This window comes from Cryptomeria japonica, chromosome 10 (genome assembly GCF_030272615.1).
Source record: "Cryptomeria japonica chromosome 10, Sugi_1.0, whole genome shotgun sequence".
Lineage (NCBI taxonomy): Eukaryota > Viridiplantae > Streptophyta > Pinopsida > Cupressales > Cupressaceae > Cryptomeria > Cryptomeria japonica.
Genome location: NC_081414.1, coordinates 675,776,249 through 675,803,683, shown reverse-complemented (window position 1 = coordinate 675,803,683; position 27,435 = coordinate 675,776,249). Strand labels below are relative to the sequence as shown.

At 38.1% G+C, this 27,435-nt stretch overlaps 1 protein-coding gene across 4 annotated transcripts in view; it reads left to right on the top strand.

Annotated features, from left to right (window-relative positions):
• LOC131076946 (uncharacterized) overlaps positions 1–27,435 on the top strand; it is a 76,063-nt gene that overhangs the window by 11,536 nt on the left and 37,092 nt on the right. For all 4 annotated transcript variants that reach the window (XM_058014309.2, XM_058014316.2, XM_058014303.2 and 1 more), the window contains exons 2-4: positions 9,903–10,035; positions 10,610–10,746; positions 11,129–11,174. In XM_058014309.2, the coding sequence (XP_057870292.2) occupies positions 9,903–10,035; positions 10,610–10,746; positions 11,129–11,174 (316 nt within the window). The remainder of the gene's footprint in view (positions 1–9,902; positions 10,036–10,609; positions 10,747–11,128; positions 11,175–27,435) is intronic.

Below are 27,435 nucleotides of genomic sequence, written 5' to 3'. Positions count from 1 at the left end.
CAAAAACAAAGGAAACCGGGCCTGGATCAATGCATTATGTCGCTTTCCCATCATCATCATCCTCTCCGCTTTCGCGGGCGTCGTGGGCGGTTGTGAGTTCTTGAATAATAGATTGGTTCGGAACCTTCATCGCATTGAGCTTTGCCTTCGCCGCCTCCTTATCCCACCGGTGCTTCACCATCTTTTTGGCATGTTTCGGCAACTGATCATTTCCAATGAAGGTCATGGACTCAATCCTAGCCACCCTTGTTATATCTTCCGGAGTGAAATTACCCTTGGCTTTGATTTTCTCCATGTTTATCCGGAAAGCCCTGATTGCATCCTGTGTGTTCAACCCGCAAATTCCCAATTGCCAATCATGGTCAGGGTTAACCACCTTGTTATCATTAACTATGCTGCACTGGAGATCCTGGAGTTCATAAACAGAGGTCTTAGCGTCGGAGATTACAGACTTGAAGGTAAGCACCCGCCACATTATGGTTTTCTTCAGCACAAAGAGCTGACATTCATCCGCTACCAGTTTGATTGAGTGTTCCGTCAGAAACCTGGTAACCCCATATTCTTCTATTTTGGCGAACAAAGGCAAGATGTTCTGCCATTTGTGTTCCTCTTTCTCCCACGACACAAGTTGATTTTGAACTTCGGCGATAAGACTCTGTATTTCATCACATAACTTCCGGGAGTCGGTGATATACTTCTCCCCGTCCTTGACTATTCCCTCAATCCATTTCTGTACGGCTTCTGCAATACTCTTGGCCAGTTGAACTTGGCTCATTAACTTTTTATTCTTTGGTGAAGTTGGGTCAAAGTTCTCTGTAGCATGAGATATAGGGAGTGCCCCAAAGCAACCAATGCTGTCGATGAACTGGGCAAGAACATTTATGTGTTGGTTTAGCTCTCTCTTTTCCCACCCATCCTTCTCCGATCTGGCGAGCATTTTCTTTGCCGATACTTGGAAGAAATGATTGTCTGAGTCCCTACTCGTATTTCCCAGCTCCACCTTCGTGATCTCAAAATCATCGCGGCTAGCTTCCTTGTTTTCGTCCTTGGGTTTGTATGAGGCGATTTCAACTACTCATTTTCTAGTTCCTTCATCATTGTTCAGGCGGGCGGCGGTTTTGAACCTTTTCGGCTTGGGGCTCTTCTCTGTGTACTTAACGACCATTTCCTGAATTGGAATAGTTACGGGAAGAAAATTCCGCTTTCTGTTCACCGAAGTGGTCAACCACTTAGGAGTTGCACTGGAACTAGTTGTTCCTTCGATCGCTTTAGAAGGTGGTGTCATAGCCACAGTCACCGTATGAGAATCCAGGGCATTAGCAACATCGCTATCCAGGTCTTCAACTTCAAATATTTGGGCATCAAGAATCGTATCTTTCAGCCCTGTATCCTTTGCTTGATCCATCTTTCTTTGAGTAGCACTTCGGGACCAGGGTATGTTGAGGAGTACATAAATCCAAAGCTGAATTAGACCTACGTCTAAGTTGGGGCGGCTTTTTATCTTTACCTGCATGAACAGGCATAGAAGCATTGTTAGAAAGACGCTTTGGTGAATGTAGAGAGACCTCATTACTTCTCGCTGAACTAGACTTAACGCCTAATTTCGCTGCTTTCTTCTTGGCAACTCGCGCCGCGGTCCTCTCCAAAACTCCTTTGGTCCTTAACTGTATATCATCTTTCTCCTCCTTGTCCCAGTTGATTGGAGGCATTTCAATTTCTGCACGGGCTAAGTATCCTGGTTCGAATAGCTCTAGATAATCCTCTTCGAGCCCTTTAATGTCCAGCTTTACCTGTAATGAAACGACTTGTTCTAACACCATCCTCATATTTCCCTTTTTAAAAACCTCGAGCTCATCGCTACAATCTTCCCAGAAGTCTTCTAATTGCGGCATTGGGAGGTATGGCATTAGACCAAGACTTCGGGAAAAACCCTTATTATCAAAACCTTTCCTTTCAGGATACAGGGAAAAATTGAAATTCCTGAGATCTGCTCCAATGCTCAAAGCGTCGGACATCGAACTGCAGGACAACACGCCCAATTGGATGGGGAAATGACCCTCCCATTTATCCCTGGGTTGTGCCTTTTTGATTATAGAGGTCAGCTGCCTACATATCTTCGCCAGAACAAAGCAATCTGAACAAAAATGAGGGAGCTTGAAGGCCTCCTCTTCAAAGCCGCCTATCCTTATGTAACAGAAGTGTGGAAACTGGATATAGAAACTGCCAAACCTCTTTATCAATGTCTGCGCATCCTCGGAGATTCTTTTGGCTTTCATATTCTTCAATTCATGGCACAAGTCACCTAGAAAAGCATTGTGCACCCTTTTGAAATCGTGCAAGGCCTTATCCTTTTGCAGCATGGGATAGAACTCATATATGGGAACATCCTCCTTAGTGGGCTGTTTTGGTATTCCAACTAACTCCTTAACACACGCCAAACAATACAAGAGGTATGAAGACATAAAGAAGTTCTGTTTGAACTGTTTAGCCATACTCAGTTGTTTCCTCATTGAATCAGCAATCAATTCAGCCCAATCAAGATACTGCTTCCCTTCTAAAACCAGCTGCACGTAGCAATAAATCCAGTCATCGAAGCTGTAAGCTGCAGCAGAACCTCTGGCCCGGTGCAACAAAAGCATAACATCGTGAATGTGCGGCAACATGTGATTCTTATTAGGATCCTTGGGTAATCTGGAACCACCTCTTTGAGGAACCTTCAACCAGAATTTTGCTACGTTGTTACGGTGTCTGGTTCTGTCCACGTTGAACTCGGTAATTGACTGAGCAGGGGAAAAGTTGGAGAACTGGTAATCTTACTTAACGATTTATGGCAAGAAGGGTTTCACCATTGTCTCTCCTAAGGGTCTCAGAGACTGGGTCGTATCTAGCAATACATTCTCGAATCAATTTTGGGCAGGGAATGGCTGGGGGAAAAGCTGCCGCTTCTATGAGACCGCTACTCAAAATCTCCACATCAAAAGATTTGTCAATTCCCTTGAACACCCTCTCTTTTAAAACCTCAAGATTTTCCCCTTTAAGATCAGTATCGCTAACTATGGGTTCAGTGCATGCAAGGCTAAAAACAATCCCAAACAAATGCAGTGTGGACTTCATAATTCAAAGCAATAAGCCTTAATTGGTTGTAGCAAACCTTTCTATGAGACAAAAATTGCAAGTAAAAACTACTGGAGAGAGCAAGAAAAGGACTCACCTTCACAGTTGAACAACCAGACGACAACTAGCAGCAAACAAGACTCCTATCCAGGAAAAACAAAACCGCAGCAGCGAGGAACAAGATGTAGAGCACTAATAATCTTTCATACCTTATAGTGAGGGTAATGATACGGATCCATTAAATGCAATAATTCCAATTTGTCAGTCTGAGTGTGTTAAGTTTGTGGATTGGACATCGCATGCATGCATTGAATGCATGGCGGCGTTTCTGAAGTAACTGCCAGTTCCTGAAATGATTACTTACTTCGAAAAGCCAAGGATTGACGTCACTTAAGACATGGTTCACCTTCCTCATATTTGGCAATGAATGCACCATCAAATCGTTTAACCCGCGGGGCCCACCAACTTCGTACACATATGAACATGCTGAATAGACTTCATTAGAGTTCAAGTAGTTCAAGGTGTACGAAGCGCTCAGGGAAAATCTTTGCCGAGAATATTAATTATGCCAAGCTGCTGACCATTTGTGCTATGTTGAACATGTTGAACACGTTTGAACCTCTTGAACTTGGTTCAATGAGTTCAACGCCCGGAGAAAAATGATGTAATACATTATCGAACAAGAAACCTTTAAAAGAGCCGTTGCAAGACACTTAAAGAAAATGTTAGTATGAAAACCTTCCTGAACACCTAGTAACCCGTGGAACCTAAATGAACTTGTTGAACCCGGTTCAAGATGGTTCAACGTGTTCACAGAGTTCAACCAATTACTAAAACTCGACATTTTTGATTGAAAGACGATTTACAAACGTACTAAGGGCTTGAACCGAGGTGTTACAAGAAGGACAAGGACTCTGAATGGAATTTTTATAGGATGACTCACTCTTGTCATGAGGAATAAATGACGCAGTAACACATGGCGATTGGCAATGGAGCACTCACTACTGTATATTCAGCTTTGAAAATAATATATTCCCTAATAATTCCAATCTTCAATTATTGTTGGGATAATTGCCCTATTCTAAACTAATACACCCATAACTTTAACACTGATCTCACAGTCTGGCAAGATTTGGCTCTGATACCAATTGTAATGTCCCTTATAGGGATATTACTATTGTTTGCCCTAAAACCACAATTTCAATTAGAATAAGAAATGAAGAACATTTAAGAATACTAATTTACCAATTGAAATGCCTTTTATAAGAGAAAACCTGGTCTAGGTGCTGCACACAATATTAGGCATTGGAAATTGACATTGAATCATTAGCCATAATATCATGTATCATACTAATCATTAGTAAACACCATTCATATTGAAATTCAAATAAGTCATTGCCTTTTCAAAGTAGGTATCTATAATAGTCTCATTAGGATTCCATTGAAATGTTTACAAATTGCATTCTCAAGGTTGGTCGCCCTTGTATTGCGAGAGGATGGAAAGTGGTCCGCCCTTCCATCCACTGAGAGAGGAAGAAGTGTACATGCCTCAACTATAGTGTTTTAGTTTGCAGGGAATGAGCATCTTGTATGCAAACAAAGAAAGCATTGTATGGCCTAAAGTAGGCAACTAGGGCATGGTACATCGAAATTGACAGGTATTTTGTTGAACAAAGATTCTAGCAGGGTCCGTTGGATCCAAATTTGTACGTCAAAAGTACTAGTAATGATATTATTCTTCAGGTAATTTATGCAAATGTCATCTTTATTAAAGGTAATGAGACACATACAATTGAAAAGATCAAATCAGATATGAGTACAACTTTTGACATGGACAATCTAGACTTCTTACATTACTGCCTAGGTATAGGTGCTTGTCAAACAGGTTGCATTATTTTTATTTCACGATCTAAATATGCAACTAGTTTGCTTGACAAATTCAAAATTATATTGCAAAATTTTGTCAACACCTATGGAGAAAAGGGCTGAAACTTTGTGCCAAAACCAACTCTAAGATCGTTAATGAGTCAACATATAGGCAACTAGTGGGGAGCTTAATTTGTCTTATAGCCACTAGACCTAATTTGCGCTATGTTGTGAGTTATGTGAAAGTGACACTTGACTTTGCTATTTTGTATAGTAGAAGGTGAAGCAAAGATGCTAGGCTGGTTGGGTTTGTAGATTTAGATTGACAGGTTCTGTAGATGATAGAAAATCCACTTCTAGTTGTGTTTTCAGCCTTGCCACAGGTGCAATCACATGGACCACCAAGAAACAATAGGTAGAAAATCCTTGGCAGAAGCAAAATATCAAGGAACAGTAAAAACAACATGCGAGGCAATATGGCTTTAAAGAATGCTTTCAGACATGAAGATGCCTCAAGCAAGGCCTTCACCCTTGTTTTGTGACAACTAAGGACTGCTAAAACTTGCTAAAAATCTAGACCAGAGTGTATTAAACACATGGAACTTTATTGGCATTTCATCAGACAACTTGTAGAAGATAGATTGGTTATGTTGCGATATTGTCCTTTTGAGGATCAAACTGTAGACAATCTTACCAAGTCTTTGAATCCTAACAAATTTGTAAAATTTATATTGACCATTAAGGGAGGGTATTAAGGTAATGTTTTATTTATAATGGTCAATTAGCTCTTAGGATAGACTTCAGGAATGTTATTTATTCTTTTTGCTTTATTAGTTGGAAGTCTTATCCGCTTAGTTGTTGAAAAATAAATTGAATGAATAATTCAATAATCGGATAATGCATTCAACAATATACGAGCGTATATATAGAGATTACAAGACGACGTTCTAAATTAAGAACAAGTCGTTTAAAGTGAACTACTAAAAAGCTAAACGCTAAATAAAGCTTAAAAGCTAATTAACTAAAAAGAAAAAGCTAAATGCTAAATAAAGCATAAAAGCTAATTAGCTAAAAAGCTAAATGACCATTAAACAAGGAACTAAATATAGGTGACTAAAATATAATTATATATTCTAATACCCTCCCTTAATGGTCATTCTATCTACTAACTACCCTATAGAAGACACTGCAGGTTTTTTGATTACAAATGAAAAGAACACTCTGCTACAGTGGAGACCCTCCTTGGAATTGAAAAGCGTTAATGACCAATAATACCATAATCCATCCAACCTAACGTTGGGTAACCAAACTGAAAACTGAAACAATGATTTTGAGGAAAATTGGCAAACCCTTTTGCAGCAGAGTATCAGCTCCAAAACTGACTGCAAGATACCACGGTTGCAGATGTTCGCCTTGGCAGGTGCGACCCAAACTAACTGCAACAAAGCATGATTTTGAGGAAAAAACTGTCAAACCCTGAAATAGGAACCCTCGAAAAGAGAATTTACGATTTTGAGGAGAAAATCGAAAAACCAAGAAATCTGAGGTTACAAATCATCGTTTTTGTGGAAAAAAACGTTAAAACCTAGATAATTAAAATCTTACGCGAATATCGCAGATTACAAATGAGATAATTTTTAAGGGAAAATTATAAACCCTGTGAACAATTTTTGAGGAAAAAATCGTGAAAACCCTCCCATGATTTTTTGTGGAAAAAATCAGAAAACCGACAGACAATTTTTCAGGAAAAAATCGTGAAAACCATGGGACCTGTAAGACGAGGTTTGGCCAAAATCAATCTGATCAAGGCAACGATATTCAGATATCGTGAACATGCACTGTTTCCAGGTGTTGTGACAGTTGTTGAACTTTTGTCTGTGTTCCAACATGATGTTAGTCAAAAATGCCATCACAAAAATGGAGGTTGAACGAGGTCAACCTAGTGAAAGCATGAGACAGAAGAATCTGATTCAAAAATCAGAATAGAAACAGCTGCACAAAAAATTTGAAACCCTGGAGGAGAATTCTGGCACAAATTCCAAGGTGCAAATTTCGAGGTTTGGAAGAAACCCAGAAATTAAAATTTTCTTGCAAACTTAAAACAGCATAAATGGTGCCCAAAAAAAAACAGCAAAAATCCCAACATCCACAGAAATAGCAGAAATTGTGAACTGTTTTTAAATTCCAAGGCAAATTTGCTGGCACAAAATTCGAGGTGCGGAAAACGAGGCACCTAGAAAAATATGAGACCAACCCAGAAAAGCTCTCGAAAAACCCACCAAGAATCTGAAAACAGAATGCAGATCTGACGGCTCAAAAATTGAGGCACGAAAAATGATGCACCCAAAAAAATCTGACAACGACCCAGTTGAGGTCTCGAAAAACCCACCAAGAATCTGCAAGCAAAATAATATTTCGACTTGAACTGAAGGGTCAAAACCCTAGTCGAAAATTGCAGAAACTTTAGAAAAATTTTCAATCTGCAAAAAAAAAAACTCCAGGTTGCAGGGTTGAAAAATCTCCAGAACCCTAAAAAAAACATGAACTGCTGCCCAGCACAAAGAAATTCGCCCACGAACCAAAAACCCTCAAAAAGCCTTCAAAAACGCAAAATTGTTTTTTTAATAAAAAAACAATTAAAAAAAATCTGGAAAATATTCCAGAAAGAAGGCCATGAATTTTTATTAAAAAATTCGCCAAACTTTAAAGAATCCCATCGACCCGCTCTGATACCATGAAAAATAAATTGAATGAATGATTCAATAATCGGATAATGTATTCAACAATATACGAGCGTATATATAGAGATTACAAGACGACGTTCTAAATTAAGAACAAGTCGTTTAAAGTGAACTACTAAAAAGCTAAACACTAAATAAAGCTTAAAAGCTAATTAACTAAAAAGAAAAAGCTAAATGCTAAATAAAGCTTAAAAGCTAATTAACTAAAAAGCTAGATGACCATTAAACAAGGAACTAAATATAGGTGACTAAAATATAATTAAATATTCTAATAGTTGTCACTCCTATCCTTTTTTGATAATACATTTGTAATCATATTTAAGGAGACTTTCGTGCCTTTGTTTAATATCGAATTTCTTGGTAATCATTTTTGTGTTCTAATTTTCGTAATAGTTAGGTCCCCTTTGATTGGGAGTTAAATTCTTACCTCTATCACATGTCATCTCCTTGATTCATTGATCGAAGAGGCCTATATATTTGTACATTGCTTTTTGCAATTTGCTCCATAATATTGAATATTGAATATCATTTTTCTTTTTTCTTGGTTTTGTAATTAGCTCATTTGTATTAGGTTCTAAGTAGACTATGTTGTTTATGAAAAATTCTAACATTAGGTAACAGTGAAAGATGATCAAAACTGCTTAAATAAGATTATACAAGCAGTGAAAAATAAGGCAATCAAGAACACATCTCTAGTTGAAGCAATTAAGAAATGATTCTTGCGTAATTAGGGAAATAACACTCAGGTTCATTGTTTAACTAAAAATATGTAATGAAGGTGCTCCAGCGAGACTGAATGTTGATACCATAAACTCCCTTACATATCATATCAATTATTTTCTTTTCTTGCTGAAAAACTTAGACCTTTAGTAGAAAACAGTTGCTTTTACTTCGCTAAATTTCTGTCGTGTTAGTTTTATAAAGGAACAAATAATGGATAGCCATGGAAATGTTATTATTTTGATGTCATTTCACTCTTCACAAAGATCCCAATAAACAAAGCGAAATAAATTTTGATTGGATTACTGTGAAAGAAATTACAAAACTGGCTCTTCTCCATCTCTGCCTATATAACTCTATGGATTTTAGTTCCAAATGTACATGGCCGTTGTATAGAGTATATTTTTGTTGAGACATGGACCAGCTAGGACTCGAACCTAGGACCTTCCATACGCTGCTGGAGTGCTCTACCACTGAGCTACTGGCCCCTCTTGGACCAGTCCATCGTCGGTCCGGGTGTGGCTTATTTCCAACACCAACACCCCCCCTTAAGCCACACCTCTCGTGTGCTTGGGGCTCCTAGCCTGGACCTGGCTCTGATACCTTTTTAGATTTTATGGTAGTGCTCGTTAACCATAGGCAAACATCAGATCTGTCGCCTTCTCAACCATAGACGATAAGAGCTTATCGTCACCTTCGAGCACACTACATGACCTTCATGTTATTGAATTCATATCTATTGATGCAATCATGACGTTGCATATATATGAATCAATACCTCCTAATAGACCTCAAGTTGGCCATATACCTTTGGCGCTAAGGATAGGGTCAGTCCTATTTTTTACAAGTTACATGAGTCTCCCTTAGTTGCAAGTTACTTTTAACTTAATCACAAGTTACACATAAGTGGTTTGCCCAAATAGGACCTTCATGTTATTGAATTCATATCTATTGATGCAATCATGACGTTGCATATATATGAATCAATACCTCCTAATAGACCTCAAGTTGGCCATATACCTTTGGCGCTAAGGATAGGGTCAGTCCTATTTTTTACAAGTTACATGAGTCTCCCTTAGTTGCAAGTTACTTTTAACTTAATCACAAGTTACACATAAGTGGTTTGCCCAAATAGGGCCTGCCCCAAATTAGACACATACAACTGAGATATCCAAATGCCAAGGCCGACAGGCCTCTTGGCATTTTGTGCACTAGGTCGGCCCTAGAAGGGATCCGACCTAGCTACACAACAACAATTTTAGGCCTCTTTCTACATTGTTAAAAGGGCCTTTTTTTATTTTTGAGGAAGGTGGCATAAATAAAAACTATATTCTATTAACTTTGTTACAAGAATAGGATGATTATTTGCTGTTTAGCATATGTCAGTTATATGACTGTTAACTGAGTATTTTTAACTGTTGTATAATTTTGAACATTTTATTTTTTTGAATATTTTTGCAGCCCACCAGTTAGGCGAGCAAGTGCAAATGTTGTAAGTGTGGTAGCAAAGTATGCTGTTCCAGCAGGGGAGTGGCCAGATTTGCTGCCCTTCTTATTTCAGTGCAGTCAAAGTGTTCAGGAAGATCACCGAGAAGTAAGCTCAGTGCCTGTGATGTTTGTTATCTATTTCCCTTGCTTTCTCTTGCTCAACAATTTAACTTTTAGCATTTGTTTATGTTTTTTGGATGGTAAATGAGAACCCATCTAATAATATTGTCTGTCTTATCCAAAACTGTGAAAAAACTAATTGTTAACTGCATGTTTCTCATTTACCATAAATAAAAATATGTTTGATCTAGCACAATATAACATCTAATCTATTCCAGTTTTGGGTATTTCGAACACAATGGTACATTCAGTGTTCAATTATCTGTTTTATAGATTTATCATTTAGAAGCTAAATGGAAAAGGAGGGGCCTGGATGACCAACAGTGTAAAAAGAAATGGACAAATTGATGTCTCTAAATCAAATAAATGCTTAGAAAATACATACTTATCTGAATATGTGGCAAGCTATATCTGGTTTGCACAATTCAATTGTCAACTGCATCATTAGCCAGGCTCTTATGTTGTTGAAGATACTGGAAAGTGACTGCACTTTTAGTTTCTATTATTATGTCTGCATTTACGTATGATAATTAAATCCTCAATTTGCCTTTTTTTATCAGGTTGCATTGATTCTCTTCAGCTCTTTAACGGAGACAATTGGAGATGTTTTGCGACCACATTTTTCTACACTACAATCAGTATTTGTAAAATCTTTACAAGATGAAAGCAGCAATCGTGTTAGAATTGCTGCTTTAAAGTGAGTACCATTTTTTGTAGTTCAGTTATTGCAACTTGCATTGTAGACCATTTCATGGCCTTTAGATGGTACTAAGTAATGTTTATATTTATGGAATTCTCCTATGCTATGGAATGTAGAGTATAGTCATTTAAAGATTTCTGTCAAGCTAAGATTATGTCAGTCATCAATTGTTTTGTGGCTTTCTAGATGGTACTAAATAATGCTTATCTTAATGGATTGCCCTGTGGAAACCTGAGGCTCAAGGATTCTTATTTTTGGAATTGTATATCTTAATACATTGTTAATCTAGTGTGAACAATCTAAGTTCATGTTAGACATCAACTTACCTGATTTTGGATTGAAATTTAAGAAGTCTGAACATAATTGTTTTCTGTTTCAGGGCAGTTGGATCTTTTGTGGAGTACATCCAAACTGAGAATGAAGTTGTAAGTGGAGGTTTTTCTTATTTAACCTAAATTTGTTTAACGAAATAGTAATTGAATGATGAGCGAACTTTGTAATTTTGTTTAAAGGATTTATATTTATATATACTGACATGCTTGTAGTATTGCAATAAAAACAACTCATCTTTTTTACATGCACACTTGTTAGTTCTATCCATATCAATCATATGGTTCTTGGTCATTCAGCAAACTTGAATATGTTGCTTCACCAAAATTATGTATCTGCCATTTGCCTTGTCTACTACTATGTTTGCATGATGTACTCTTATCTGTGGTGTTCATACTAAAATCATTATCTGCACTAACTGTTTATGTCTCTCGTCATTCACATGGAAATTTTACTATGTTAAACCAAGTCTCCAGGATAGGGAATTCAAGGGATGGGGGAACATGTTTATGGGATGATTTTTTTGGAGGCCATTTTTAGGGGATGGCTATCAAAAAATAGTGGAAACTTTAGGACCTTATTAAACAACATTAGATGAGAGTCTTACACACGATACACACACACATGTATGTATGTATGTATATATTTATGCATGTAGGTATGTATGTATGGCCTTATTAAATAACATTAGAATTGATTTGAGATTTCACATGATAGTCAAACACATGATACACACACATGTATATATGTATGTATGTTAAACCCGAGAAGGGTGGATGCGTTGGAAATCAGCTATCACAAATGCAACAAGAACCAACATTAGGGCAAGAATAAAAATCCAACATCCAAGGATTGAATGCGTTGGAAATCAGATATCACAAGAGGCTCAACAAGAAGCAAGATTAGGGCACGAAGAAAAATCCAACACCCAAGGATTGGATTCATACAATTGCCCTAATGTTGGGATGAATTTTCAAAGTACATTTGTTGTATCCTCAATCATGGCTACCACTGGGATTGTTGTAGTGGCCAACCCAAATGTAGGATTCTTGAAAGACCTTGAACCCCAGAAAATAATAGATGATAAAAAATGGTGAATGGTGAAAAGCAATAGAGAAATCCCAACAAGGAAACAAAATCAGATAAGGAATAGTGGTTGGAGGAAGATGAATTAAATTACAATGAATTGGGAATTATTTGACCCTAGATGCATCTCTTAGTCAGCCTCCAAAGTGCTGAATGGCGATACTGGAAAATAAAAGAAGTAAGGAAAAACAAACAAACAGAAGAGATATGAATTTGCCCAAGAAAATTGCCTGTCAAGTATCAAAGAATACATACTGAGATCTAAGGGAGGGGGAACCCTTCCCTTAGAGAGCAATGGAGATTACCACATGGAACGTTAGGGGCTTAAATGTCCCTAATAAATGACATTTGACCAAATGCCGAATGGAGAACATGTTGGTTGAACTTGGAACAAATGATACTCATCACTCTTAAGTTCCAAATTTTTGGATGGAGACTATTCCATGGATGCTACAGGAGCGGTTGGTGGCTTGGGCTGTCTAAAAAAGTCTTAATCAACTTAATCAATGCAGAAATAAACTGTATCATGTGCAAGGTACGAAGTTGGTCCTCTAATTTACAGTTTCTGTTATTTAATGTTTGTGGCTAAATTTAAAATCAAGATAAAGTCAACTCATGGGCCTCAGTATTGAAATAGCAAATCATATTGGGGAAAAAATATAAGATTGATTTACCAATATAAGCCTCCGTGCCTTGAAATTTTATGCCAATATGAAATACCACAGTTCAGCTAGCCAAGTATTGAAGATATCAATCGTGAAAGATTGAAATCTTTGATAAAGTGCTAAATGATTCCTCGGCTCATCAATAACTTCAGAAGATTATTTTCCCACGGCAGGTTGAACCCTTATCACATATATTAACCTTTTTGAGAGTAATACAGCCGAACCAGCTATTATCCCAATGGCAAACTTATGTGAAATATTCATTTTAAACTTTAGAATACCGATGATATAGTATGTGCTCTTATATTCTCACACAGATATTAAAAGAATGCCAAATGAGGAATCGGGTTAATCAGCCCACCGCCACACAACATTATTGGATTCAATTATTCCGCAGATAATAAACAATAGACCTGAGCCACGATTTCATAACATCCATCCTCAATATGAAATATGTATGTAGAATTCACCAAAAAGAATGATATCGATTTTCTTTATTATCACAGCAAAATCATAAACCTCCAAAGGTCACTGAATATGAATTACAACACAGAGAATAAAATATTCCTATTATCCCAACTCAGAATATAAACCCTCCACATGGTTACTATCTCTTATATTAATCTGATGATAGAACTTATCTGCAAATTTGTCTCCAAAGGAGACTTCACAAATTTGGCTCAAATGTAGACTTTGTCACGAATCCACCCTTTTTGAATAACTAGGGTTCCGTCCATCCCTTCTGTCAAACTCCTGAAGTTTTTTGTCTCCAGAAATCATAAATCGTTTATCAAATCCATAAGCATCCCTTGCTATAACCCTAGGACCTCCTTATAAAGCCCTCCAGGAAACATCTAGAATATCAGGCCTATTAGAGAACTTAATTAAATAAAGTGGCCTTATAATAATATTTTTTTATTTTATTGTTATTTAATTGAATTAATTAATATTAAGTCATCGTATGAATATTTTATTTATATTTTGATAACTTAATAAAAATCATTTTAATTAAATGTCACCTTAAAAATTGGGGACATTACAAAATTAAAGGAATGGAACACACTTTCCTTCAAGAATATATTTTAAGAAAAAGATAGAATCGAGCAAGAGATTAAAGATCATAACGACAAAATAATCATAATTGGCATGCTTAAGGAAGGCTGTGAAAAAAGAAGAATTAATAGCAGAGCAAGCAAATATATTGGCAAGAGAGGAAGAATATTGGGGAGCTAAATCACAATAATTGTGGCTAATGGATGGTGATGTAAATACCAAGTTCTTTCTCGACTCAACAAAACTCGGAAGATTCTAAAACGAAATAGAGGCAATAAAACATTCAGATGGGCAATGGACAAACTCGATAACAAAAATATAGGACGAGGCCATCAATTTCTTCAGCAAGTTGCTGGCTCTTGATGGAGTAGCAGACAGTTTAAAGGTTACAGAGTCGTTAGAGAATATCTTAGTGTTGGGACCCTAGCTTTGTTAGAGAGTACAAATGGCTTGCGGCAATGGGACCCCCTTTCCCCCTTTTGTTTCTTGTTGTGGTGGAAGCTTTTGGAGGATTGATAGAAAGGGAAATGGTAAATAGATTTTTGAGGGGAATAATGGTGGCTTAGAATGTTGATCCATTAACTGATCAGTAGTTTGCGGACGACAACTCTTTTTGGTGAAGCATCCCTGAAGGAGGCAGAAACCATCAAAGAAATATTGGAGAAATACATCGAGATCATAGGGCAAATCATCATCAAAGAGAAGTCCAAAATCTACCTTTTTCATACAAAGAAATCTATCCAAGAAAATAGTGGAAATATGGAGGTTCTTGATCGATAGAGTCCCTTTCAAATACCTTGGTGCTCTAGTTTTCAAAGGTGCGGTCAGAACGAACCTTTGGAACCATACGATGGAAACTTGCAGGAACAAGGCAATTACTTGGAAAGGGAGGTGGCTCACATTGGCAGGACGAATAAGAATGATTGAAGCTCTCGTATTTGCAATCACCATTTACATCATGTCATATATGCAACTAATTGGAAAAGCACAGACCAAAATGGTGGGGACAATGAATAAATATTTGGTGGGAAGGCTCAAACAAGAGCAAGAGAATCTCACTTATACATTGGGATGCTGCCATGAAGAAAATAACTGTTGGGGCTGCCGGTATCAAAAATATTAAACAATAGAATGTGGCCTTGGGTGCAAAGTTGATATAATAAATGTATAGACAACCAAAGGAGATATGGTGCAAGTGTTGGAAATTATTGTCATTGATGTCAAAGGCATTTGAAGAGCAAGCTTGGAGGTTAGATTGTGCCAACATTATGACATCATTTTCGGGATTTTGTTGGACAATTAGCAGACAGTTTAATTATTAATTGCACAGATATTTATGCATGGGCTGACCCATGTTTGGAGGAATTAGACGCAAAATTAAATAAAATTAGTTATTGCTAAGGGTTGACCCTTAGGCTTTGGCATCTCCTGTCCATGTTTTAATTTTTGCAAAATATGTTTTTGTTGAACTAGTTGCCATTTATGTCAAAGCCTTGGAAGTAGCCGACTTCAAGAAGTAATAAAAGAAAATTAAAATGGTAATTGCTATTTTGAAGGCCAACTTGTCAATGATATCTTTTGTGACACAAGTATATGAGTTATACATTTATTCCTTTGAAGGCCGACATTCTTGAATTATGATGACTCTTTCCAAAGGAATATATAATGCCGCCTCCAAATTGGCCGACCTAGGAGAATGAAGTGACGAGCCTTGGGAAAAATAATAAATAAATAAGAGCAAGTTTTATTAGTGCTGGCCGACTTGCTTGGAAGGTGTGCCTATCTTTGGGAGGAGTTTTTAAATAGTTAAAAAAACACACACTTTACCTTATTGCTACCCGACCTCTTTGAAGAGGCATAACTCTTGGCATGAAAGGGCACATTGGAGGATATAAATATAAGTTGTTTTGAGATCATTAAAGAACCCATTCATTGCATATCTATTTGATCAAGAGTGGGCATAAAGAGCAGGTTTGGAGCAGACATAAAGAGCAGTTCTGTGAAGGAAAATCAGACCTGCATACTATCAGACTTATGAAGTTAATTCAACCTCATCTAGAGGGCGAATTTATGCAAGTTGTGTTAGAATGATTTGTGAAGATAACAGCAGACCTGGTGCAGATTCATTGTGAAGGAGGGTATTAGATTTATATGCACAATATAGAAGATTACTTTTCAGATCTGAGTGAGGACTTTGGAGCAGATTCTCATGAAAGGAGTGGGCAGATTGTTGAAGCTCTTCAAAGGATCTAGGGCAGGTCCATCAACGTCATTATCATCCTACATCATGAATGTTGGAGCCTTCTACTTGGTGAGATCCGAGGTTGGAGCCTCTTATTCAAGAGATTGGAGTCTCTTGCTGAGTTGGGGCTCAGTGGAGGGCATTGGGTCTCCCGTGGGTTGGAGCCTATGAAGTTGTAAAAAGTTATATATAAAAAGCAATATTTTGTCGTGGTTTTCTCCCACAAGGATTTCCATGTGAAATTGTCTGTGCATCTTGTCTTCTTGTGTTAGATCTTAATTGTGTGAATGCTTTGTTCATTGCTTTGACATTTATAAAATTAAAAATTAAGAAAGTTGAACTTATGCTGATTCACCCCCCCTCTCAGTGTGTGTGTGTATGTGTTTTCTTTAGTTTTATTTGGTGTGGCCAAACCCTCTTGGTTTGGGCACCCACTTTGGGAAACAAATAAAATTAAATAAAAAATAAATATGCTGCCCTTGGCTGACCTGTTTTGAAGAGGTGCAAATCAAGTATAAATAGAAGATCCTTTGGGGTGCATTTAATCAAGCAATTCAACGAATATCTTCCCATTTTATAGCAAAGTGCAAGAGCAGATCAAAATCAGATCAAGAGCAGATGTAAATCAGAATCAAGAGTAGATTTAGTTAGAATCAAGAGGAGATCTATATCAGATTTAAGGGCAGAAATGAAGGAATTAAATCCTCTCTTCCCTGTAACCCAGAAACTCAAGAACACACCACATAAAACAAAGGCTCTGTGTTGACAAATTAATGCTAGTTCGCAATAATAATTATAATTTTATTTCCATAAATACTGCAAAAACAAAGATACAGACATTGGCCTTCTGTTGGCCTCTCCCTCTGTAAACACATTGTTTTTCTCTTCTGATTTCTCCTACACACACATTTTTGTGTTGCCTTCAATTAGTGCCAATTCTCTTGGCTCATCGGTCCCCAATTCGCTGTACACTTTTCCCACTTGGGCGCCTCTGTTCTCTTGGCTCATCGGTCCCCAATTCGCTGCACACTTTTCCCACTTGGGCGCCTCTGTTCTTTCTCACACAGAGCACCCCGTCTCTCCTCTATAGGCTGATGCTTACATAGCCACACACCAACCTTGGGCTGATGCATTTGCCATGCAGCCTTCTCTACTATCAGGCCACGCCACCACTTGTGATGCCTCTTTGCAGCCACATCTGCAATGCCTCCCTTCACCACTCTTCCCATTTACAAACTTATATTTTTATATCTGCAATGTTTCCACCAATGTCTTTTTACATTCTTAGCCGCTTGCTTTCTTTCTTGGCCGATGCCTGTCCGTTTGTCTTCTTTCAATACATGCCGTTCCCATTTGGATTTATAAAGCAAGTCGATGATACTTCAAGATTTACACCTGCCAATAACTTGAAAACGTTTAAGGCTGTTTTGACCGCACTTAAGATTCATTTCTTTGAGACATTCTGTCAAACGGTTTATGTGCCTGTCTATGTTTCCCTATCCATTTCAATGATATTGCACTATGTTTAAAAACTTAAATTAGGCCAATGTTGGTGAAGGTTGCGGAATTTGGATAATTGCCTGCTGATCTCTTTTACTCGAAAGTGTCCAAAACCAATGTGGGTATTCTATAATCATTGCAGTTCATGAGTTAACATTTCTTTGAGACAGACCATGCTTCAACACTTGCATGGAACACAAGAAACGTTCACAGACATGGCATTCTCTTTTGTGTCTGGGATGCACCAACTCATCTGCCTTGTCAAATGCAAATACCTCTTCTCTGCAGCCAGATATGAACCCTTCAGTGTCACCAGGTCATTCATCCAGAGGCCTTGCAGAGTAATAGGATATACAATTGAGGAACTCAGTACTATTTCAAGAGTTCCATTTGCTGCTGTGAGCGACTTTGATGCAAACATAGATGATTGAAGAGTCAATTGCATATGTACTGCATCTTGAAAGATTACACTCAGTATACAGACAGGTGGAACAACTAAGGGCTACTATGCCAATGTCCAGCAGAGATGCCCGTATGCTAGCAAATGGCAAAGTCTGAGAATAATCAACGTTGGCATCAGCATAAGTAGACTGCTGCTTTAGGCTGCGTCAAGGATATTTTACAACTGACTTTGATCCATAGCATCGGAGCTTTAACTCCATGTTATCATACTGCATTTCATCAAGAATCAGGGGCTGACCACTCTAATAACAGTTCCGTGCTATGATCACAACAAAGTCATAGTGCTAGTTGCAGTTTGAATTTCTGGTCTCATTCTCCTGAGAGTTGTCTTCTTCTGTCATAGATCCAGAGCTGACAATATGGAGAGACGCCAAGCAAAAACCAAAACAAACCAAAATTTGAAGAAAGAAAACTAATTTTTGTTTTTGGGCGATACATGATCGCCAATAGAGGCGGATGCTCCTGCATCAGAAGCAGATCTAAGGAGAGCATATAGAAGCAGATTTCAAGGTGTACTGTTGCAGACTGATGAGAAAAGATTTTTGAAGATCATAAGCAGATTTGTGGAGGAGGATTAGATCTGATTCAAGAAGAAGCACTTGTCACTTTATTTTTGGAGGTTGGTGCCTCATTTTCAAGAGATTGGTGTCTCTTGTTGAGTTGGTGCTCAATTGTGGGGATTGGTGTCTTCTGTGGTTTGGTGCCTATGAATCAGCTGAAGGGGATTCATGTCTACAAAGATTGTTAGAAGTTTCTAATATAAGAGCAATATTTTGTCGTGATTTTATTTCACAAGGGTTTCCACACAAATCTTGTGTTCTTGTGTTCCTACTTTGTAGATTTTGCATTTGTGGCTGATTAAGTTTTGAAGTATTGCCATTGTGATTAATTATTTTGAAAGTTAAAAGTTTGTTATTAGATTGATTCATCCCCTTTTCAGTTTAATCGTTTACTCTTGAATTGGTATCAATGCTAGTTCCTTTGGATATAGCCTAACCGCTTGAAGGTAGATCTACAAGAGCACTTATGGGGCTGGGGCAAGAAGGATATTGATTCTCATCAAGCAAGGCCACCATTCTTTGATGGGACAAATTATGCTTTGGAAACCTACTTGAATGCCCTAGGAATTTGGCAATTGGTTGTGAATGGCTGCACACCCCTGTCAAGTCCCCCAATGGATCAAGATAGGAAGAAAGAAAGTGAGAACAATACAAAAGCGAAGCATGCAAATTTGTGTGGATTATTTGAATTAGAGTTTGTGAAGGCTATGCATTGCAAATCAGCTAAGGACATGTTGGATAGTTGAAGAATATCTATGAAGGAGATGTTAAAGTGAAAAAGGCAAAGATTCAAATCCATCGAAGACATTTGAAAGCCTCTTATTTGCTTTGTGTTGATGTGATTGTAAACACAATAAGAGTTCTTGGTGAAGAAGTTGATGAAGCCGTTATTGTTCAAAAGGTAATAAGGTCCTTAAGATTGGATTCAAAAGTTTCGACAATTGAAAAAATGATTTAGACAAATTGACGAAGGACGAACTGCGTGAAATTCTTACCGCTTATGAAATGAGGATTGAAGACAAACCATCAAATAGGGAGGCCATCTTCAAAGCATCGAGGAAGGGAAAAAATACGATATGTGAACCAAGTGATAGTTCCTGCAATGAAACAAATGAAGAGGAAGCTCACTTCATGAGAAAGCTAAAGAAAGAATCCATAAAATTTCAAGGCAAGTTGCCATTTAAATGCTTTAATTGTGGTAGAATTGGACATTTTGCTTCTAGCGTCCATATGATAAGAATGAAAACATCATCAAAAGAAGAGTCACAAGCAAGGTCAATATGAAAAGGAGGATTCTTTTTTTTTTGATCGGTAATTCTGGTATTATATTGATTTCGAAAAAAGATTTACATTTTATGCATTGTGCCCTCGTCTATGCTCGGGCCAGTTCATATTAACCCCTTACAAAAGTAAAAAAGATGAACAGTCCCCCCCTTCCCCGATTACATCTTTTGCATCTTGACAAGCAAAAAAGCTCAAAAAGCTTGGTGGCAGATTTCGCCACTTCCTATCCTTTCTCCACCACCACCTTGCCTCTATCGTTCTCCACCACCATCGTCGCTGCGTTTTGGTTCACAATCTTCGGATCAACATTGCCACCAGACGACTCCCCTTGCAACAAAACCTGAACTGTCCTTGACCTCTTCTTTTCAGCAGGTCGCTTGCAATTTCGCCTTGGAGGAGCTTTCGTTGTTAAATGGTAGAGCTCGATTAACCACAGGCAAATCATCAGATTTGTTGCCTTCCCAACCATAGACGATAAACTCTTATTGTCACCCCCGAGCACACTACATATATTTTCCCAATTGATTGATAATCAAGTAAATGTGATAACACTTCATATATATCGGCCTTGGATGAGGAGACACGTCTCTTACATGAGGGTCGGCTCACATTGTTTAAACAAATATTAATCACTTTTTATATTTAATATATATCATGGTCGGCTCTATGAGTATATTTATTATATACTCATTTTATTTTCTTCTCGGCCTGAGAAGGATACGGATCGAAGCTACAATAACATCAAAACTCCCTCTTAGCTAGGGAGGAATCCTTCTCGATATCTTAGTCACGTAGTGACATCCACCATGGCTACTCCAAAGGGTGGATCCATCATGGCTACTCCCATGATTGGAAATGCAAATGAACACAACCACCATGGCTACTCCCATGATTGGAAATGCAAATGAACACAACCACCATGGCTACTCCCAGAGGGTGGGTCTATCATGGCTACTCCCATGATTGGAAATGCAAATGAACACAACCACCATGGCTACTCCCAGAGGGTGGGTCCATCATGGCTACTCCCATGAATGGAGATGCAGAAGAACACAAGTGCTCATCACAAAGTCACTCAACATGATGTCGTCATCTTATCATGACGTTCACCATGGCTACTCCCAGAGCGTGAATAAACACAAGTACTAAGTCATGGAGTCTCTCACATGACATCCACCATGGCTACTCCTAGATGGTGGAACGAGGGCTTTCACCTCAAACTTCTCTCACAGAGAAGAATGCATTAACAAGGGCTTGCACCTCAAACTTCTCCCTCACAGAGAAGAATGCATTAACAAGGGCTTGCACCTCAAACTTCTCCCTTATAGAGAAGAATGCATTGACACAAACCTTCATAATGATGTGACTCCCTTTGAGGCTCCAACCTCCTTGTCCAAGGTTGCCTCTAATAGTCTGTCATACTCCCTCTGAATGTTAATTCCTCCTCTTGGAAGAAACATCTTCAACCACCAACTCAGTCTCATGGCAGCAATTATCAAGTTCTTCCTTCCTTGAATGCAATCTCTTATGCTTCTTGGTCCGTCCTGAAAGCATTTCAAAGAGAGATTACAAATAGTTCATAAAACTAATCTAACCCGGAGGGAAATAACAATGCTAGAAGCAACCTAGATTCACCATCCCAATGTTATAGCATGAATTAATTACTACATAAAAAAATTCATCAAACATGGAATACTTATCTCTTTATGATGGATCTCAGAACCTTTATCTACTTCCACTATAGGAGGGACATGAATGGAGCGATCAGGCCAAGCTTTCAGCCCAGGCCGATAATCACATCACAATCAATAACATAGTCATCTTCATCATCTGAAATAGGAATCACATCTGGGGTGGAGACAGTTTGCTTCTCATATGCAATTGCCAACTTCTCAATCGTAGCATCAATAGGCTAATATTAGCCTCAGGAATCCACGACAGTGAAAGAATCAGTATGTAATGTGATTTGATTAGCAGACAAGAACCATGCCTTCATAAACACGTCTCAGCCTGTCGCCAAAGATAGAGCTGAATGCATATTACCATAGCCTGTCTGGCCACATCTGCTGTCAAAATCGCCATGTATATATATACATTTCCGAACTTGGTTTGAACAATCGCATGTCAAATCTAGGGGTCTTTACTGTTAAGTCGCTGTGATGAAAATCTCACCATTCATAATAGTTGATGGATATTCTATCAACTCAAACTGCTGGTAAAACACAATCGCTGATGATGAAAGCACTTTTTGGCCGACAAAAGATGAGTTTGCTATCAAAATCACACAGATATGATGTATAAATTGCTGTCACGTACTGATCACTAACTGTCACCTTATTTCCTTTGTCAAATTTGTTGTATGTGAAGGTGAATACACAGTGAAGTATTGGTATCAAAATCGAATCAATCACTGTCTCTTGAGATTGCTTAAATCAAATATCCAGTATGTAAAATTGTATCGTAGTTCACTCTTGGGAGATCGCTTCACTCAGTAATTGCTCCACATATGAATCAACCTCAATGAATTCAAACCAACTAACCAGATCATTAATGCAAAATCACTAATAATGAAAGTGATATGGTTCGTTGTACTCGCAGAGATGAAGTTGCTGTCCAATGTTGATATCAAATCACCAGCCCATGAAGATAACACAAAATCACTGCCTTAGTGAATCGCCCAAGCTTGATATTGGAATTGATCAACTTGCTAATCTGAGAGCAATGTCGCTTTAAATTTGATCAATGGAAGGATCAAATTTGCACTTACAATGAATTCTCAAATTTGATACTGTTGTATAAGTCAGGATCAAAACCTTCGCTCTGATACCATGTTAAATGGTAGAGCTCGATTAACCACAGGCAAACCATCAGATTTGTTGCCTTCCTACTATAGACGATAAACTCTTATCGTCACCCACGAGCACACTACATATATTTTCCCAATTGATTGATAATCAAGTAAATGTGATAACACTTCATATATATCCGCCTTGGATGAGGAGACACATCTCTTACATGAGGGTTGGCTCACATTGTTTAAACAATTATTAATCACATTTTATATTTAATATATATCATGGTCCGCTCTATGAGTATGTTTAATATATACTCATTTTATTTTCTTCAAGTCGGCCTGAGAAGGATACTGACCAAAGCTACAATAACATCAACATTCGTGGCCTTCAAAGTTTGATAATTTTCATAAGGCCCCCACTTGGCTTGCTCCAGACGGTTCTCCCAAGCCATCACCAAGGCAATGCATTGTTTCACTCCCTGCATCCTGATTTGGGCCGATGCTCTCCTCACCTCCTTGTTATAGTTCGCACTCCACAAGAGGAATTGCTTGAGAGGGGGGGGGGGGGGGAATTTTCTCACATGTAGCCATGCCCATCTAGAGCATGCAAACCCTTCCTTCTAACGCACCATAGCCAACAAACTATCCGTTCCTTCCAGCCATTCCTTCCTCACACTTCTATGCATTATCTCCATCACTGAGTTTCTAGTCTCCAAATTCCAAGCACCATGCCATGAACATTGAAGCAATGTCTGCGTTGGTGCGATACCTAAAATCACCCCTCAGGTACTCCTTCCAGAGCACAATCTTAACTCTTGTGATGAATGTTCTCTCCTTAAAAACAAAAATGTTGGCCAGCCCGTCATTGGTGATGCGCCCCCAAAACGCCACCTGTTGTGTACTAGTCTGCAACAAGAAGTTCGCTTCCATTTAACTCTGCTCACTCACTTCGCCTTTGGCTTCACCGAGACGTTAAGGAATGGACATTCCAGGTCGTGTCTTGTGGTTTATAATGCATATTCGTTTGCCCTATATCCTAAATGCCTCGTCCAGTTTGGCAAAACCTCATAAATATTGGCAACATACTAAAACTTACTGATTCTCTCCTAGATGGAAATTTTTAGATTTGCAAGCTAGTTTGATGTGTTGTCATATCTACTAGGATCATCAACCGCTATCGGCCACCATTCTTTTCCGTTGTTGGTACAAGCTCATCATTGCACATTCTTTCACCTCACTCATCCGCCAATCCTATGTACTTTCTTCGGCTCCCTCGCTGAGCACAATTCATTCCTTCATACTTTGCCTTGCTGTCCTTAATGATTTGGTAATGTCCCCTTGGCTTAGCATTAATTTGCTGCCTTCATCCCTGCCTCATCCCACTTAATATCTCCTTGCCAATAATCCACTGCCTCCTTTGCTTGGGTATTGGCCTCTTGATTTCCCTCTCTTAGCGTATGGGATATTGTGAATTTTGGAAATTCTCTTAAGAGCTTGGAAATGATCTGAATAATCTTGTCAATTTTCCAATGGGCAGCCTCCCCTTTTGAAATCGCCTGTGTGATGATATTTGGATCACCTTCCAATTGCAGATTCCTCACCCCAAGCCTTTTTGCCATCTGAACTGCTATCAGGACAGCATTAGCTTCTGCTAAGTTATTAGTTGTTATTCCTAGTCCCTGTCCACACTTTACCAGGATAGTGCCTTCATGATTTCTTGCCACACATCTTGCACCTGATTTGACCGGATTACCTGTAGTCGCTCTATCGAAATTCACCTTAATCCAATCCTTGTCTGGGGGTTTCCATTTAATGTTATTTTTCTGATTTTCTTTAGGATCAACCATGGGGAGCCCATTAACGGGCCTGAAAAGGAGGATTCTTGCAAACATAAAAATAGTCTTTATTCAAGAAAAGACAATAGCTCATTAGAGGGAAGCAGTGAAGAAAGTCTAAGTAGTGATGGAGAGAAATACTCTTCATGGCAATGGAAGTCAAGGATGATAAAGATGGAGAGAGAAGAAAAAGAGGTGTGCGATGAAGATGAAGAAGAAGATCTTGAGGAAGAACTACATAATGCTTACATAGAAAACAAGAAGCTTAAGAAAAGAATTTCAAAACAAAAGGTGTGAATTTGAGAGGATAGTGAAGCTAATGAAAAACTAAAACAAAGTTTTGAAAAATCAGGTAAGATGATTGCAGATCTGAAAGTGCAACTAGAAGAGGCAAACCGAATTGAGGAAGCTATAAGAGATCAACTTAAGGCAAAGAAATCCGATTGTGAAAAATTAGATCTTGAAATACTTTTTTTTAAGAAAGGAGATGGAGAGATCTATTGAACAAGTGAATCAAAGCTTGAAGATGAAAAAGAACCGAAATATGGATGATATCATCAATTCACAAAGGTCACCATTTGTTAGAACTGCTCTTGGTTTTGGTGAAAACCAAAAGAAGACTAAGGAGGCTAAAGTTCTAATGCTATAGATCTACCACAACAGACAAGTGAAGTAAAGCCAAAAAGCTACATAAAGGTTCTCAAGTGTTGCACCAAAAGGGAAGGCAACAAGGAGAACAAAGTCCCACAAAAGAACAATCCAACTCCAAAGGCAAACAAGGACAACCAGGTTCCATCATTCCTTTCATGGCTATTGTTTTTCATGCAATCATTTTGGTCAGAAAGCAATAGATTCTAGAATTTGTACAAGGGATAATGTTGGTTTTACCAAAAGGAAATATGATTCATTTGCTACAAGTGCAACACTTTTGGGCACACAGTATGTTTTTGTGGAACTATTTTGCTGATCCTCCAAGTCAAAACAAGGAGGATGTTTATAACAAAAAGAAGGATGAATCAACTAAGGTTTGGAAGAAGAAGTAGGAGCAAGAAAAGAAAGAAGAATCCATGTTTGTTCAAACAACTCTACACACAAGAAACAAAGGAGATAAATGGTATTTTGATAATGGCTGTTCAAGGCACATGACAGGTGACAAAAGTAAATTTCTTAGTCTTGAACAAGTGAATGAAGTGACAATGAAATTTGGAGACAATACCAAGGCAAATATAAAAGGAAAGGGACTCTTAGTTTGGATAATGGATAAACAAAAACGGAGGATGTCCTATATGTTAAAAGGTTGAAGCAAAATCTACCAAGTTTGATCAAGGGCACACTCTCAGATTTCATATTGGAAATCGATAGTAGAGGCATATAACATGCAAGGAGAAAGGTATTTTATGTTATTAATTGATGATTACTCTAGAATGACTTGGGTAACATTTTCAAAGGAAAAATTTGAAGCTCTCGACAAGTTTAAGGCATTTAAAGCCTTAGTGGAGAATGTATTTGGCTTGAAGAATAAATGTCTTAGATCAGATAGAGAAGAATTCACTTCCAATGAATTTGAAGACTTATGTGAGAAGCATGGGATAAGAAGACAGTTCTCAGCAGCAAGAACTTTGCAACAAAATGGAGTTGTGCATAGAACGAATATAACAATCCAAGAAATGGCAAGAGCCATGTTAAATGAGTCAAAGTTATATGACACCTTTTGGAGAGATGCGCTTCATATGACAATATATTGAATCGTGCACAAATTAGAGTAAATGATAGCAAAATACCATATGAGTTATGGAAAGGAAGAAGTCTATGAGAAGCATGGGATAAGAAGACAAATTCTCAGCAGCAAGAACTTTGCAACAAAATGGAGTTGTGCATAGAAAGAATAGAACAATCCAAGAAATGGCTAGAGCCATGTTAAATGTGTCAAAGTTACTTGGCATCTTTTGGAGAGACGCGGTTCATATGACAATATCTTGAATTGTGCACAAATTAGAGTAAACGATAGCAAAATGCCATATGATTAATGGAAAGGAAAGCCTACAACAACGAAGTATTTCAAAGTGTTTGGAAGCACATGTTACACAAGGAGAAATGAAGAGATCTAGAAAAGTGTGATTCTAGAGCGAATGAAGGAATATTCCTAGGCTACTCCACAAGAACTAAAATGTACAAATGCTACAATAAGAGGCTGGACAAGGTCATTGAAAGTGCAAATATGAAAGTATATGAAGGAAGATACAATGAAGATGTTCTTCAAAATGATAGTTGAGCAAGGGAACCCAAAGACACCATCAAGAGCACCACCCAAGATGATCATTGGGGACAAAGATACAGAGATTTAGACAAGGAAAAGATTTACTACCACGTTAGAACATGCATATTTGTGCTTTCTCTTCAAATAGAACCAAAGGACTTTATAGAAGCGAGAACAAGCATTCGATAAAGGTTATGTAAGCAGAATTGGAACAAATTGAGAAGAATGAAATTTGGGAACTTGTCCTAAGACCCAAGTGGGTTTTCAGGAACAAGCTAAAAGGATGGACAAATTGTGAGACACAAGGCAAGACTATTTTGTAAGGGGTATGCTTAAGTTGAAGGAATTAATTTTGAAGAAAGTTTTGCCCCTATTGTTTGTATGGAAGACAATACAAATGTTTTTAGCCCTTGCTAGCTACAAGAATTTCAAAGTCTACCAAATGAATGTGAAGGTCACTTTCCCTATGGCAATTAAGAGGAAGAGGTTTACATGGAACAACCAGAAGGGTTCTTGTTGTCAGAAAACAAGGATTATTTGTGCAAATTTATGAAAGTGCTCTATGGACTAAAACAAGCTCCCAGAGCACGGTATGCAAGGTTGGATAAATACCTACAA